Raw genomic sequence first — 18,086 nt, forward strand, 5'->3', positions numbered from 1 at the left:
TACTGGATAGTGACACCAGTAGTGAGGGTTCTAGTGTAATGTAGGGCTACTGGATAGTGAGAGCAGTAGTGAGGGTTCTAGTGTAGGGCTACTGGATAGTGACACCAGTAGTGGTGGGGTTCTAGTGTAATGTAGGGCTACTGGATAGTGACACCAGTAGTGATGGGGTTATAGTGTAATGTAGGGCTACTGGATAGTGACACCAGTAGTGATGGGGTTCTAGTGTAGGGCTACTGGATAGAGACACCAGTAGTGAGGGTTCTAGTGTAGGGCTACTGGATAGTGACAGCAGTAGTAGCAGGAGGACCATCACCTGTTTGACTGAGTGCGAGTTGGACCTCAGTCAGCAAAGATATACGAATAGATTAGCTATTTTTATAGACGTGGATTATTCATATTGTGACCAATTTTCTTAATATTCAGTTACTTTATACTTCAGTTGGGTGCTGTTCTGCTTGTGGAGTGTATGGGGGTTGTTCTGCTTGTGGAGTGTATGGGGGTTGTTCTGCTTGTGGAGTGTATGGGGGTTGTTCTGCTTGTGGAGTGTATGGGGGTTGTTCTGCTTGTGGAGTGTATGGGGGTTGTTCTGCTTGTGGAGTGTATGGGGGTTGTTCTGCTTGTGGAGTGTATGGGGGTTGTTCTGCTTGTGGAGTGTATGGGGGTTGTTCTGCTTGTGGAGTATATGGGGGTTGTTCTGCTTGTGGAGTGTATGGGGGTTGTTGTTTTGTTTTCCTAGCTGGTCTCCAGTGTAAACCATAAGGGCTCTGTGGTACCCATAGACATGCCTGGAAGCGTACACACACACACATACACACACATACACACACACACACACACACACACACACACACACACACACACACACACACACACACACACACACACATAATTTATTGAGGGAAGGATAGCTCAGCGAGTTGTTGACATGTGCTACTGGTCACCACCAGAGGATCCATGGCTAGATATTCAGACCTCCTCAAATCACACACACGCCCCCTGCCCCACCCATCCCCTTCATCTCTCACACACACACTTCCCCCTGCCCCACCCAGGCCCTTCATCTCTCACGCACACACTGCCCCCTGCCCCACCCAGGCCCTTCATCTCTCACACACACACACACTGCCCCACCCATCCCCTTCATCTCTCACGCACACACTGCCCCCCTGCCCCACCCTGGCCCTTCATCTCTCACACACACACTGCCCCACCCAGCCCCTTCATCTCTCACGCCCACTGCCCCACCCAGCCCCTTCATCTCTCACATACACACTGCCCCACCCAGCCCCTTCGTCTCTCACACTCACTGCCCCCTGCCCCACCCAGCCCCTTCATCTCTCACACACACACTGCCCCACCCAGCCCCTTCATCTCTCACGCCCACTGCCCCACCCAGCCCCTTCATCTCTCACATACACACTGCCCCACCCAGCCCCTTCGTCTCTCACACTCACTGCCCCCTGCCCCACCCAGCCCCTTCATCTCTCACACACACACTGCCCCACCCAGCCCCTTCATCTCTCACGCCCACTGCCCCACCCAGCCCCTTCATCTCTCACATACACACTGCCCCACCCAGCCCCTTCGTCTCTCACACTCACTGCCCCCTGCCCCACCCAGCCCCTTCATCTCTCACACACACACTGCCCCACCCAGCCCCTTCATCTCTCACACACACACTGCCCCACCCAGCCCCTTCATCTCTCACACACACACTGCCCCACCCAGCCCCTTCGTCTCTCACACTCACTGCCGCCCTGCCCCACCCAGCCCCTTCATCTCTCACACACACACTGCCCCACCCAGCCCCTTCATCTCTCACACACACACTGCCCCACCCAGCCCCTTCATCTCTCACACACTGCCCCACCCAGCCCCTTCGTCTCTCACACTCACTGCCCCCTGCCCCACCCAGCCCCTTCATCTCTCACACACACACTGCCCCACCCAGCCCCTTCGTCTCTCACACTCACTGCCCCCTGCCCCACCCAGCCCCTTCGTCTCTCACACTCACTGCCCCCTGCCCCACCCAGCCCCTTCATCTCTCACACACAACCTTACAGAAGTTTCGAGTGTGTTGTTTGAAAGGGCAGGAGAGGCTCTTGGGGAAGACCCAACTAGAATCCAACTCAGACAACCAGCCTCTTTGTATTGTGTGCGTGCTTCTAGTCCATTTGAGATAATGTCCTAGTCATTTGTCAGGTGACTCAGCTATTTTCAAAAACTCCCGTTGGATAACAACATCAATAGCAAACGAACTGAAGTTGTGCAACTTGTCAAGGTGTTTGTTAACAAATAAACGTCCACTGTTTAAACTTTGTCATTCTGTTTGCTAGGAAACCAACTCAAGTGGAAATGGCAGTCATTTCTCCTGTTCAACCATTTAGGAGAACTACAGCTGACATACTGATAGATTTGACTAAAACACCGAATACTAACACTCCCACTTGTCTCACTAGCACTGACTTTACTGACAGTTGGTTTGAGTAAAGGTTTGAGGTAATTCACTTACCTAGCTGCCTTGAGATAAATACTCTGGTAGTCGCTCTGCATAAGACCGTCTGCTAAATGACTAAACCATCTACAGTATCTATGACCCATATTCATTCCTGAAACATGAAGAAGTTATTTATTCTCAGTATGGTTGATATTGCCTTCCAGTCACTGATCTCAACCCACAGCAAGACCACAAATTATCACAGCAATTAATACCGTAGACGGCCCAACCCACAAAACCCACACTGAGAACCACATTGAGCTAATCCTCAAAGGTAACCTCTGGTTGAGAACCACATTGAGCTAATCCTCGAAGGTAACCTCTGGTTTAGAACCACATTGAGCTAATCCTCAAAGGTAACCTCTGGTTTAGAACCACATTGAGCTAATCCTCAAAGGTAACCTCTGGTTGAGAACCACATTGAGCTAATCCTCGAAGGTAACCTCTGGTTTAGAACCACATTGAGCTAATCCTCAAAGGTAACCTCTGGTTGAGAACCACATTGAGCTAATCCTCGAAGGTAACCTCTGGTTTAGAACCACATTGAGCTAATCCTCAAAGGTAACCTCTGGTTTAGAACCACATTGAGCTAATCCTCAAAGGTAACCTCTGGTTGAGAACCACATTGAGCTAATCCTCGAAGGTAACCTCTGGTTGAGAACCACATTGAGCTAATCCTCAAAGGTAACCTCTGGTTGAGAACCACATTGAGCTAATCCTCGAAGGTAACCTCTGGTTTAGAACCACATTGAGCTAATCCTCAAAGGTAACCTCTGGTTGAGAACCACATTGAGCTAATCCTCGAAGGTAACCTCTGGTTTAGAACCACATTGAGCTAATCCTCGAAGGTAACCTCTGGTTTAGAACCACATTGAGCTAATCCTCAAAGGTAACCTCTGGTTTAGAACCACATTGAGCTAATCCTCGAAGGTAACCTCTGGTTTAGAACCACATTGAGCTAATCCTCAAAGGTAACCTCTGGTTTAGAACCACATTGAGCTAATCCTCGAAGGTAACCTCTGGTTTAGAACCACATTGAGCTAATCCTCGAAGGTAACCTCTGGTTTAGAACCACATTGATCTAATCCTCAAAGGTAACCTCTGGTTGAGAACCACATTGAGCTAATCCTCGAAGGTAACCCCTGGTTTAGAACCACATTGAGCTAATCCTTGAAGGTAACCTCTGGTTTAGAACCACATTGAGCTAATCCTCAAAGGTAACCTCTGGTTGAGAACCACATTGAGCTAATCCTCAAAGGTAACCTCTGGTTTAGAACCACATTGAGCTAATCCTCGAAAGTAACCTCTGGTTTAGAACCACATTGAGCTAATCCTCGAAGGTAACCTCTGGTTTAGAACCACATTGAGCTAATCCTGGTTTAGAAGGTAACCTCTGGTTTAGAACCACATTGAGCTAATCCTCGAAGGTAACCTCTAGTTTAGAACCACATTGAGCTAATCCTCGAAGGTAACCTCTGGTTTAGAACCACATTGAGCTAATCCTCGAAGGTAACCTCTGGTTTAGAACCACATTGAGCTAATCCTCAAAGGTAACCTCTGGTTTAGAACCACATTGAGCTAATCCTCGAAGGTAACCTCTGGTTTAGAACCACATTGAGCTAATCCTCGAAGGTAACCTCTGGTTTAGAACCACATTGAGCTAATCCTCAAAGGTAACCTCTGGTTGAGAACCACATTGAGCTAATCCTTGAAGGTAACCTCTGGTTGAGAACCACATTGAGCTAATCCTCAAAGATAACCTCTGGTTTAGAACCACATTGAGCTAATCCTCAAAGGTAACCTCTGGTTTAGAACCACATTGAGCTAATCCTCAAGGTAACCTCTGGTTTAGAACCACATTGAGCTAATCCTCGAAGGTAACCTCTGGTTTAGAACCACATTGAGCTAATCCTCAAAGGTAACCTAATCTCTGGTTGAGAACCACATTGAGCTAATCCTCAAAGGTAACCTCTGGTTGAGAACCACATTGAGCTAATCCTCGAAGGTAACCTCTGGTTTAGAACCACATTGAGCTAATCCTCGAAGGTAACCTCTGGTTTAGAACCACATTGAGCTAATCCTCGAAGGTAACCTCTGGTTTAGAACCACATTGAGCTAATCCTCAAAGGTAACCTCTGGTTGAGAACCACATTGAGCTAATCCTCGAAGGTAATCTCTGGTTTAGAACCACATTGAGCTAATCCTCGAAGGTAACCTCTGGTTTAGAACCACATTGAGCTAATCCTCGAAGGTAACCTCTGGTTTAGAACCACATTGAGCTAATCCTCAAAGGTAACCTCTGGTTGAGAACCACATTGAGCTAATCCTCGAAGGTAACCCCTGGTTTAGAACCACATGATTTACCCTCTGTAGTCCTTATATCCTACCTTTATGGTGTACAGCTCTGTTATTGGTCAATGCAAAAACCTGAGTCAACATTCTCCCTTCTAGCTGTACACACACACACATACACACACACACACACACACACACACGCTCCCTTCTCTCCTAGCTCAACACAGAGCTTTGTAGCTATTATGACTCACTGTTTAAAACCCAGGTAGGGAGCAGAATAGCAGTGCTTTATTGTGGCGTAATGACACAACTCGTGCCAAATCAACTCATGCTGTTCCCAAGGCGATTGGAGCTTTTAAGGTTTTGTTGTGTTGCCCATACCTGTTTCCTTGGCGATGTCGGTTGGTGCTGTGGCTATTCAGGGGCCGTTGTGAGGGCTAGAGAAAGGTAGGTTGTTGATGGCAGGGTGTTATGGAGGAGATCTAGTGTACCAGAGAAAGACCTCCGGTGGTCAGGCTGCTATGTGGGAGAAGGACACAGTCTAGTCTGCTCAAACACCATATTCACAACACCTGTGGTCTGACCATAGAGACTTGAGGTCGACCGATTTTAGGATTTTTCAACGTCGATACAGATTGTTGGAGGACCAAAAAAAGCCGATACCGATTAATCTGGCAATTTTTTAAATATATATTTGTAATAATGACAATTACAACAATACTGAATGAACAATGAACCCTATTATTTTATCTTAATATAATACATGAATAAAATCTATTTAGTCTCAAATAAATAATGAAACATGTTCAATTTGGTTGAAATAATTCAAAAACACAGTGTTGGAGAAGAAAGTAAAAGTGCAAATGTGCCATGTAAAAAAGCTAAGTTCCTTGCTCAGAACATGAGAACACATGAAAGCTGGTGGTTCAATATTCACAGTTAAGAAGTTTTAGGTTGTAGTTATTATAGGAATTATGATGCGTTGACTATTTCTCTCTACACCATTTGTATTTCATATACCTTTGACTATTGTATGTTCTTATAGGCACTTTAGTATTGCCAGCCTAATCTCGGGAGTTGATAGGCTTGAAGTCATAAACAGCGCTGTGCAACAAGCATTGCTAAGAGCTGCTCGCTAACGCAGTAAAGTGCTGTTTGAATGAATGCCTACGAGCCTGCTGCTGCCTACCACCGCTCAGTCAGACTGCTCTATCAAATTTCAAATCATAGACTTAATTATAATATAATAAACACACAGAACTACGATCCTTTGGTCATTAATATGGTAAAATCCGGAAACTATAATTTCGAAAACAAAACGTTTTTTCTCTCAGTGAAACGGAACCGTTCTGTATTTTATCTAACCGGTGGCATCCCTAAGTCTAAATATTGCTGTTACATTGCACAACCTTCAATGTTATGTCATAATTATGTAAAATTCTGGTGAATTAATTACGGTCTTTGTTCGGAAGAAATGGTCTTCACACAGTTCGCAACGAGCCAGGTGGCCCAAACTGCTGCATATACCCTGACTCTGCTTGCACTGAACGCAAGAGGAGTGACACAATTTCCCTAGTTAATATTACCTGCTAACATGCATTTATTTTAACTAAGTATGTAGTTTTCAAAATGTATACTTTTGTGTATTGATTTTAAGAAAGGCATTGGTGTTTAGGGTTAGGTACATTGGTGTTTAGGGTTAGGTACATTGGTGTTTAGGGTTAGGTACATTGGTGTTTAGGGTTAGGTACATTGGTGTTTAGGGTTAGGTACATTGGTGTTTAGGGTTAGGTACATTGGTGTTTAGGGTTAGGTACATTGGTGTTTAGGGTTAGGTACATTGGTGTTTAGGTTAGGGTTACATTGGTGTTTAGGGTTAGGTACATTGGTGTTTAGGGTTAGGTACATTGGTTTTAGGGTTAGGTACATTGGTGTTTAGGGTTAGGTACATTGGTGTTTAGGGTTAGTTTGGTGTTTAGGTTACATTGGTGTTTAGGGTTAGGTACATTGGTGTTTAGGGTTAGGTACATTGGTGTTTAGGGTTAGGTACATTGGTGTTTAGGGTTAGGTACATTGGTGTTTAGGGTTAGGTACATTGGTGTTTAGGGTTGGTGTGTTTAGGGTTAGGTACATTGGTGTTTAGGGTTAGGTACATTGGTGTTTAGGGTTAGTGTTTAGGGTTAGGTACATTGGTGTTTAGGGTTAGGTACATTGGTGTTTAGGGTTAGGTACATTGGTGTTTAGGGTTAGGTACATTGGTGTTTAGGGTTAGGTACATTGGTGTTTAGGGTTAGGTACATTGGTGTTTAGGGTTAGGTACATTGGTGTTTAGGGTTAGGTACATTGGTGTTTAGGGTTAGGTACATTGGTGTTTAGGGTTAGGTACATTGGTGTTTAGGGTTAGGTACATTGGTGTTTAGGGTTAGGTACAGTCGTGCAACTAATGTGTTTTTTTTCCTGCGAATGTGCTTTTGTTAAATCATCCCCCGGTTGTCAAAGTTGAAGTAGGCTGTGATTCGATGATAAATTAACAGGCACCGCATTGATTATATGCAACGCAGGACAAGCTAGTTAACCTAGTAATATCATCAACCATGTGCAGTTAACTAGTAATTATGGTAAGATTGATTGTTTTTTATAAGATCAGTTTAATGCTAGCTAGCAAGTTACCTTGGCTCTCTTGTAATCGGCCATAATCGGCGTCCAAAAATGCCGATTACCGATTGCTATGAAAACTTGAAATCGTCCCTAATTAATCGGCCAGCTTCTAATAGAGACACAACTAATAGATCTCACATCACACTGAAAGTCACGTCTGCTGGTATCCATGATCCACTACAATGTCATAACTCTGTACCTGTGTTTCACTTGTTAGTTTGTGTTCCCACTGTGTCAGTTTTATTGCAGTCTGTAACGATAGAATAAGGAGTAATATTAACCAAATGTCTTTTTCTTCTTGCAGTTTATTAGAGAAGATATGAAGCAACAACAAACTAACAAACACAGTAACCTTCACAGGGAAGACCAACACATCACTGTGGAAGAGCTGTGGAAGGGCTGGAAAACCTCAGAAGGTAGGAGAGAGATGGAGGGAGGGAGGGAGGGATTGTTTAAAATAGGGAGGAAGGGAGAGAGGGTAAATCTAATCCAACTTTATTTGCCATATGCGCCGAATACAACAAGTGTGGACTTTACCGTGAAACTCTTACTTACAAGCCCTTAACCAACAGTGCAGTTCAAGAAGAAAATATTTACCAAGGTGTCTAAAATAAAAAGTAACACAATAAGAATAACAATAACGAGGCTGTATACAGGGACACCGGTACCGAGTCAGTGTGGAGGCTATATACAGGGGACACCGGTACCGAGTCAGTGTGGAGGCTATATACAGGGGGCACCGGTACCGAAGTCAGTGTGGAGGCTATATACAGGGGACACCGGTACCGAGTCAGTGTGGAGGCTATATACAGGGGGCACCGGTACCGAGTCAGGGTGGAGGCTATATACAGGGGACACCGGTACCAGTCAGTGTGGAGGCTATATACAGGGGGCACCGGTACCAAGTCAGTGTGGAGGCTATATACAGGGGACACCGGTACCGAGTCAGTGTGGAGGCTATATACAGGGGGCACCGGTACCGAGTCAGGTGGAGGCTATATACAGGGGGCACCGGTACCGAGTCAATGTGGAGGCTATATACAGGGGGCACCGGTACCGAGTCAATGTGGAGGCTATATACAGGGGGCACCGGTACCGAGTCAATGTGGAGGCTATATACAGGGGGCACCGGTACCGAGTCAGTGTGGAGGCTATATACAGGGGGCACCGGTACCGAGTCAGTGTGGAGGCTATATACAGGGGGCACCGGTACCGAGTCAATGTGGAGGCTATATACAGGGGGCACCGGTACCGAGTCAATGTGGAGGCTATATACAGGGGGCACCGGTACCGAGTCAGTGTGGAGGCTATATACAGGGGGCACCGGTACCGAGTCAGTGTGGAGGCTATATACAGGGGGCACCGGTACCGAGTCAGTGTGGAGAGGTACAGGGTGGTTGAGGTAATCTGTACAAGTAGGTGGGGGTGAAGTGACTATGCATAGATAACAAACAAACAGTGAGTAGCAGCAGTGTACAAGACGGGGGGGTGTGTGTCAATGTAAGTTGTCCGGTGGTGATTTTTATGAATTGTTCAGCAGTCTAATGGCTTGGATGGAAGGGAGAGGGGGTGGGAGGAAGGGAGAGGGGGTAAATGGAAGGGAGAGGGGTGGGAGGAACGGGGGGGGAAGGGAATGGAAGGGGAGGGGGTAAATGGAGGAAAGGGGGTGGGAGAAACGGGGGTAAATGGAAGGGAGAGGGGGGGGGAAAGGAAGGGAGGAAAGGGGGGGTTAATGGAAGGGAGAGGGGTGGGAGGAAGGGATTAATGGAAGGGAGAGGGGATTAATGGAAGGGATTAATGGAAGGGAGAGGGGGTGGGAGGAAAGGAGAGGGGGTAAATGGAAGGGAGAGGGGGTAAATGGAAGGGAGAGGGGGTGGGAGGAAAGGAGAGGGGGTAAATGGAAGGGAGAGGGGGTAAATGGAAGGGAGTGGGGGTGGGAGGAAAGGAGAGGGGGTGGGAGGAAAGGAGAGGGGGTAAATGGAAGGGAGAGGGGGTAAGTGGATGGGAGAGGGGTGGGAGGAAGGGAGAGGGGGTAAGTGAAAGGGGGAGGGGGTGGGAGGAAGGGAGAGGGGGTAAGTGAAAGGGGAGGGGGTGGGGAGGAAGGGAGAGGGGATTAATGGAAGGGAGAGGGGGTAAATGGAAGGGAGAGGGGGTAAGTGGAAGGGAGAGGGGGTGGGAGGAAGGGAGAGGGGATTAATGGAAGGGAGAGGGATTAATGGAAGGGAGAGGGGTAACTGGAAGGGAGAGGGGATTAATGGAAGGGAGAGGGGATTAATGGAAGGGAGAGGGGATTAATGGAAGGGAGAGGGGGTAAATGGAAGGAGAGGGGGGTAAATGGAAGGGAGAGGGGGTAAATGGAAGGGAGAGGGGGTAAATGGAAGGGAGAGGGGGTGAATGGAAGGGAGAGGGGGTAAATGGAAGGGAGAGGGGGTAAATGGAAGGGAGAGGGGGTGAAATGGAAGGGAGAGGGGGTAAATGGAAGGGAGAGGGGGTAAATGGAAGGGAGAGGGGGTAAATGGAAGGGAGAGGGGGTAAATGGAAGGGAGAGGGGATTAATGGAATGGGAGAGGGGATTAATGGAAGGGAGAGGGGGTGAATGGAATGGGAGAGGGGATTAATGGAAGGGAGAGGGGGTGAATGGAATGGGAGAGGGGATTAATGGAAGAAGCAAATGTCAATTTGAGTCTCTGTCTGCAGTTCATAACTGGACGACGGAGGACACAGTCCAGTGGCTGAAGGAATCTGTGGAGCTGCCTCAGTACGAGACGAGCTTCAGAGACTTCCGGATCAATGGAAACACTCTGCCTCGGTGACTACATTATCACACAACACACCAACAACACCACTGAACTGAATCGTGTCTTCCATGTTGTATAAACAGTAGTGATTTTGTGCAATGGTGAAGATATCGCTTTGCACTGCTTTATCAATATGTAGATATATGGGTTTAGTTTGAAAAGTTGAAATGCACATCATAAACAATGAGCTCAATTTGTTACTCAGACCAATGCTCCCTTCTGCTGGATATGTGAGGTTAATGCAGGTGGAATGGGAAAGAAATTATCAAACATGACACAAACACATAAAACATATGCCCACTTCGACTAGCAAAACATCTCCCTGCCCATGTTGTCCGATAGTCACGTTAGTGCAGTTCAGACATCCCAGTTTATGTCATGACCCCGAAGTCAGCAGGCGATTGTTATATCAAGGAGTCACCTTTATATGGACTTGATCTTGTTTAGATGGGACCAATAACACTGTCTTAATGACACGAAGGGGAGAGTCAGAGCAGTTCCACTAGAATCTCTTCAGGAATGAGACTCGTTGCGACTCCATGTACTCATGTATGGAATGACTACATGGATAGAAGAGGAGGGTTGAAGAGGGGGGTTGAAGGGGGTCAGGGGTGTTGTCCCCCCCCCCGTACCCGTGGGGGGTGCTGACTCATTAAATGATGTCACAGCAGTGGATTGGGTGTCGCTGGCTGCCATGTTGTCTGATCTGGTTTAAGATGGTGGTGGTGGCACGAGTACACCGACATGTTCAGACACACTGACACGCGTGCACACACTCACTGACACACACACACACACACTGACACACACACACACACACTGACACTCACACTGACACACACACACACACACTGACACTGACACACACACACACACACACACACGCACACTGATACACACTGTTCAAGACAGACTTTGTCTTACTTGGTCATGTATCACATACTGTAGTTGGTTGATCAGCGTTCTATTCTCGTTCTCAGTGAAGGGTATCGTTCTCAACACGTTTCGTTTTCTCTCTCTGTTTCAGGTTGGCGGCGAACGAACCGTCGTTTATGTCTGGTCAGCTGAAGATATTAGACCAGCGGCACAAACAGAAACTCAATCTCAAAGCACTAGATGCTGTGCTCTTCGGCCCTCCCTCACGTAAGTACACTATACATACATGTGGGTTTGGTGCCACTACGGGGGTGTCTGGGCAAAAACATAACCATGTTTACTCAACATATGTCTTCTTCCATCAAGGAAATGATCAACAATATGACTGTAAGGTCAATACGTCCTTAATGCTTTTTAACGTATGGGTGGTCACGGGAATCGAACCCGCTATCGTGGCATTGCAAGGGTCATGCTCTACCAACTGAGCCGTGCTTGGACGGCCAATAAACACAGTTCCATTCCACCCCTCTCTCCCCCAGGTCCGCAACACAACTGGTTGAAGGACTTTGTGTTGATGGTATCTATAGTGATTGGGGTGGGGGGCTGCTGGTTCGCTTATATCCAGAACAAGTCTTCCCGGGTCCACATGGGTCAGATGATGAAGGACTTGGAGAGCCTGCAGAGTGCTGAGCAGAGCCTCATGGACCTACAGGGACGGTACGTAACCTAGTAGTTTTTATTAAGGTTTTATAAAGGGTGTGTATACTGTATATAGATGTTACAGGTATTGTTCTGACCTCACTAGAACACCTAGCCACCTTGTTAAAAGATGTCGATCTCTTTGTGTAACATCTTAGGCATTGGACTGGGCCCAGGGTTCGGGTGTATTAAGTGAAGTTGGTTGTTTTTGGATGATGAAGATGACTTTGTCAGGTTTTCATGGCTCTCCCCAGGTTGGAGAAGGCCCAGGAGGAGAACCGCACAGTGGCGGTGGAGAAGCAGAACCTGGAGCAAAAGATGAGAGACGAGATCAGCGGGGCCAAGAAGGAGTCGTACCGCCTCCGCGAACTCCGCCAGGGGGCCGAGTGTGAGCTCAGCCGCCTCAAATACGCAGAGGAGGAGCTGGTGCAGGTAGGAACCATTGAGAGTGTGTCGCATGGTTCCAAAACTACCGGTCATTTACCAAAGTTACCAGAATGTTTACTAATTTTGGTAACTAACAGGTAATTTATGGAAACCAGTCATTTAATTTTGTAGTTTTTATTAGGATCCTCATTAGCTAACGCCATAATTAACAAGACATGACAAACAACCACATTCAAGACTTCACAAACATTAAAAAGTAAGACAATACAGATCATTAAAATACCTGACAGGAAACACATTTAAACTTCTTATGGATCAAATCAACCCGTTAGCGGATCGATTTGACAACATCCGGTGAAAATGCAGAGCGAGAAATTTAAACAAAATTATTAGAAATATTTAACTTTCATACATTCACAAGTGCAATACACCAAATTAATTAAAGCTTAACTTCTTGTTAATCCAGCCACCGTGTCAGATTTCAAAAAGTCTTTACGGCAAAAGCAAACCATGCGATTATCTGAGGCACCCCATCAAACAAACACACGACAATCATATTTCAACCCGCCAGGCGCGACACAAAACTCAGAAATAACGATATAATTCATGCCTTACCTTTGAAGAGCTTCTTCTGTTGGCATTCCAATATGTCCCATAAACATCACAAATGGTCCTTTTGTTCGATTAATTCCATCGTTATATCCCCCAAATTTTGATTCAGAAAAACACTGGTTCCAACTCACCTAGCATTACTACAAAATACAGTGGGGCAAAAAAGTATTTAGTCAGCCACCAATTGTGCAAGTTCTCCCACTTAAAAAGATGAGAGAGGCCTGTAATTTTCATCATAGGTACACTTCAACTATGACAGACAAAATGAGGGAAGAAAATCCAGAAAATCACATTGTAGGATTTTTTATGAATTTATTTGCAAATTATGGTGGAAAATAAGTATTTGGTCACCTACAAACAAGCAAGATTTCTGGCTCTCACAGACCTGTAACATCTTCTTTAAGAGGCTCCTCTGTCCTCCACTCGTTACCTGTATTAATGGCCCCTGTTTGAACTTGTTATCAGTATAAAAGACACCTGTCCACAATCTCAAACAGTCACACTCCAAACTCCACTATGGCCAAGACCAAAGAGCTGTCAAAGGACACCAGAAACAAAATTGTAGACCTGCACCAGGCTGGGAAGATTGAATCTGCAATAGGTAAGCAGCTTGGTTTGAAGAAAACAACTGTGGGAGCAATTATTAGGAAATGGAAGACATACAAGACCACTGATAATCTCCCTCGATCTGGGGCTCCACGCAAGATCTCACCCCGTGGGGTCAAAACGATCACAAGAACGGTGAGCAAAAATCCCAGAACCACACGGGGGGACCTAGTGAATGACCTGCAGAGAGCTGGGACCAAAGTAACAAAGCCTACCATCAGTAACACACTTTGCCGCCAGGGACTCAAATCCTGCAGTGCCAGACGTGTCCCCCTGCTTAAGCCAGTACATGTCCAGGCCCATCTGAAGTTTGCTAGAGAGCATTTGGATGATCCAGAAGAAGATTGGGAGAATGTCATATGGTCAGATGAAACCAAAATAGAACTTTTTGGTAAAAACTCAACTCGTCGTGTTTGGAGGACAAAGAATGCTGAGTTGCATCCAAAGAACACCATACCTACTGTGAAGCATGGGGGTGGAAACATCATGCTTTGGGGCTGTTTTTCTGCGAAGGGACCAGGACGACTGATCCGTGTAAAGGAAAGAATGAATGGGGCCATGTATCGTGAGATTTTGAGTGAAAACCTCCTTTCATCAGCAAGGGCATTGAAGATGAAATGTGGCTGGGTCTTTCAGCATGACAATGATCCCAAACACACCGCCCGGGCAACGAAGGAGTGGCTTCGTAAGAAGCATTTCAAGGTCCTGGAGTGGCCTAGCCAGTCTCCAGATCTCAACCCCATAGACAATCTTTGGAGGGAGTTGAAAGTCTGTGTTGCCCAGCAACAGCCCCAAAACATCACTGCTCTAGAGGAGATCTGCATGGAGGAATGGGCCAAAATACCAGCAACCGTGTGTGAAAACTTGTGAAGACTTACAGAAAACGTTTGACCTCTGTCATTGCCAACAAAGGGTATATAACAAAGTATTGAGAAACTTTTGTTATTGACCAAATACTTATTTTCCACCATAATTTGCAAATAAATTCATAAAAAATCCTACAATGTGATTTTCTGGATTTCTTTTTTCTTCTCATTTTGTCTGTCATAGTTGAAGTGCACCTATGATGAAAATGACAGGCCTCATCTTTTTAAGTGGGAGAACTTGCACAATTGGTGGCTGACTAAATACTTTTTTGCCCCACTGTATAACCAGACAGTACTCTAAGTGTGATAGGACCAGGGATTGACCATCTAACCAGACAGTACTGTAAGTGTGATAGGACCAGGGATTGACCATCTAACCAGAGAGTACTCTAAGTGTGATAGGACCAGGGATTGAATCACCTGATTCAGTGTGCTAGATGTTACATACTCTGAACAATTTCTTGTAACAGCAATTCCCTTACCCATCTTAATAACAATCTGATCTATGTGTTCCCTTACCCATCTTAATAACAATCTGATCTATGTGTTCCCTTACCCATCTTAATAACAATCTGATCTATGTGTTCCCTTACCCATCTTTATAACAATCTGATCTATGTGTTCCCTTACCCATCTTAATAACAATCTGCTCTATGTGTTCCCTTACCCATCTTAATAACAATATGATCTATGTGTTCCCTTACCCATCTTAATAACAATCTGATCTATGTGTTCTGACCGTGATAAAGCTGCGTCCAACATGACCCTCAATAGTTTAGTTTTTTTCACTTTGCTTTACATCTTAATCTCACCCATAAACGAGTCCTGATTGAACTCTCTGTCGGGCCAGCCTTTTGGTATTGTAGTTTTCCTAGTGAGTGCAACCAGGTTATGATCACTGCAACCTAGTGCCACTGATACAGCTTTAGAACAATGTTCAGCCATGTTAGTGAAAATGTGATACCGGACCTATCAGTGAACGTTCTGGTTGGTAATGTCATAACTTAGGTCAGGTTACATTCATTGGAAACAGAAATGACTTTCTATTTGGACAGTTTGTATTAAAAAAATCACTATTCATATCTCACAAAAAATATATATTTCCCTATTTTCATCAGATAACTTATCCAACATTTCGCAAATTACATCAAGTTATTTCACATCAGCACTAGGTGACCTATAGCAGTAACCAACTAGTATAGGTTTCAAATGTGGTAAATGCACCTGTACCCATAGTGCCTCTAATCCATTCAACATTCAAGGCCTTACATTGTTTTGCTGGAATATGTCTGGATGTAAACTGCAACTGCACCCCCATATCTATTTCTGTCCCTCCTGAACATATTGTCTCCATGTATAGAGATCTCAGCATCCTCAATAGAAAAGTCCAAGTGAGTCTCTCATATTGCCAATACATGAATATTGTTTGACTGCACTAGACAGCATATTTCATGAATTTTGTTCCTTAAACTGAATATATTCAAGTGAGTAATTAACATACCTTTCTTTGGTATAATTACATTATTTTATATTTCCAAACGTGAATCAGTTGTTGGAATCTGAGAGAGAGATACTCAGTGTGTGTATGTGTATACTTGAATAACCGATTTTTCTAAATTTTTCATATTCATTTTGGTAAAAATCTGTGTCAATATTGTCCACAAGTTGTAGTGGATAGACCATTTGGTGAAAGAGAAAATAGCCTAATTTAATGAAAAAAGCATCTCATCAACATTTAGAAAGCTTTTAGAAAAGCCTTTTTATCAGACGCAACAATGTGGAGTGGATTTCTGGTTAGTTACGCGATGACATCACGTCCCCTGAGTACCTTCAAAATTATTTGGCAAAAAAATAATTTATTCGAAGAACCGTAATTTTTCATCATAATTTGTTGCAAAAAAAGAAAGTTCGACAAAAATAATAATCCATCCCTCCCGAACAGCGTTTTATTTATTTATCGTTCTTTAGAGCATTTCGTCTATCTGTCGTTTCCATTACACACGTCACAGTGTTTTTGTTTGGAGATATTGCTTTAGATATTGCTTTTGTAATTTTGCCTAATTACATAATTAGCGATTAACTCTGCTACTCTTCCAACTATAGACTACTTCTGCCCCCAGTTTAGCCCCAAAACATTGACAACAAAAACATATAGACATTAGTCAAATAAGTGTAAAGAATATAAAGTATACATCATGCTGAAACCCTCATATTAAACACCAATGGTATTCACTAAGTTGATGTTTTATATTTAAGATCATGTTTTACAGCTTTGCCAATCTATTTTTCATATTTAAAAAAGCTTGTTTTATTATTTGATCTTTTACATGTTATGTAAGTGACCTAAAAATCCTTACGTTTCCGTACATCTGCTAGTTTACTGGCACATTTTCTCACCGGGTGTCACGTGAAATACTGTCCCCCTGTGTCACGTGAAATACTGTCCCCCTGTGTCACGTGAAATACTGTCCCCCTGTGTTGCGTGAAATACTGTCTCTCTGTGTCACGTGAAATACTGTCCACCTGTGTCATGTGAAATACTGTCCACCTGTGTCACGTGAAATACTGTCCCCCTGTGTCACGTGAAATACTGTCTCTCTGTGTCACGTGAAATCCCCCTGTGTCACGTGAAATACTGTCCACCTGTGTCACGTGAAATACTGTCCCCCTGTGTCAAAATACTGTCCCCCTGTGTCACGTGAAATACTGTCCCCCTGTGTTGCGTCAAATCCTGTCTCTCTGTCACGTGAAATACTGTCCCCTTGTGTTGCGTCAAATCCTGTCTCTCTGTGTCACGTGAAATACTGTCCCTCTGTGTTGCGTCAAATCCTGTCTCTGTGTCACGTGAAATACTGTCCCCCTGTGTTGCGTCAAATCCTGTCTCTCTGTGTCACGTGAAATACTGTCCCCCTGTGTTGTGTCAAATCCTGTCTCTCTGTGTCACGTGAAATACTGTCCCCCTGTGTTGCGTCAAATCCTGTCTCTCTGTGTCACGTGAAATACTTCCCCCTGTGTTGCGTCAAATCCTGTCTCTCTGTGTCACGTGAAATACTGTCCCCCTGTGTTGCGTCAAATCCTGTCTCTCTGTGTCACGTGAAATACTGTCCCCCTGTGTTGCGTCAAATCCTGTCTCTCTGTGTCACGTGAAATACTGTCCCCCTGTGTTGCGTCAAATCCTGTCTCTCTGTGTCACGTGAAATACTGTCCCCCTGTGTTGCGTCAAATCCTGTCTCTCTGTGTCACGTGAAATACTGTCCCCCTGTGTTGCGTCAAATCCTGTCTCTCTGTGTCACGTGAAATACTGCCCCCCTGTGTTGCGTCAAATCCTGTCTCTCTGTGTCACGTGAAATACTTCCCCCTAGTGGCGCATACAGTACAATGCAATCCCAATTACCATATGAATGCAGTGTGGAATTCAGAGCATATGCTTACCACACAGAATACTATTCCTCTGTGTATACTGGTATTCCACAGTAAAGCATTTGACATTGTTCCCCTGCACATTGCTTAGTACCATCCCCTTACGTACAGTAACAGTACTGCCCCCACTTTTATGCCCTGATACCGTTTTAATTCATACGCGTGCAACGCCTAAATGTGTACCCCCCCCTCCTGTCTCCAGGTTCGTATGGCCCTGAAGCGAGCAGAGAAGGAAATGCAGACGGAGTGGTCGGTGCCAGATGCCCTACAGATGTGGCTACAACTCACCCACGAGGTGGAGGTCCAATACTACAACATCAAGAAACACAGTGCGGAGCTACAGCTCACGGTCGCTAAGGAAGAGGTAACTTC

General features: G+C 45.1%; 1 protein-coding gene across 2 annotated transcripts in view; it reads left to right on the forward strand.

Moving 5' to 3' along the window:
• Positions 1 to 18,086, forward strand: part of stim2b (stromal interaction molecule 2b) — a 79,387-nt gene that overhangs the window by 53,778 nt on the left and 7,523 nt on the right. For both annotated transcript variants that reach the window (XM_024405804.2, XM_024405805.2), the window contains exons 3-8: positions 7,755 to 7,866; positions 10,148 to 10,259; positions 11,276 to 11,391; positions 11,664 to 11,841; positions 12,078 to 12,255; positions 17,917 to 18,078. In XM_024405804.2, coding sequence (XP_024261572.1) covers positions 7,755 to 7,866; positions 10,148 to 10,259; positions 11,276 to 11,391; positions 11,664 to 11,841; positions 12,078 to 12,255; positions 17,917 to 18,078 — 858 coding nt within the window. The remainder of the gene's footprint in view (positions 1 to 7,754; positions 7,867 to 10,147; positions 10,260 to 11,275; positions 11,392 to 11,663; positions 11,842 to 12,077; positions 12,256 to 17,916; positions 18,079 to 18,086) is intronic.

Source organism: Oncorhynchus tshawytscha, linkage group LG15 (genome assembly GCF_018296145.1).
Source record: "Oncorhynchus tshawytscha isolate Ot180627B linkage group LG15, Otsh_v2.0, whole genome shotgun sequence".
Classification (NCBI taxonomy): domain Eukaryota; kingdom Metazoa; phylum Chordata; class Actinopteri; order Salmoniformes; family Salmonidae; genus Oncorhynchus; species Oncorhynchus tshawytscha.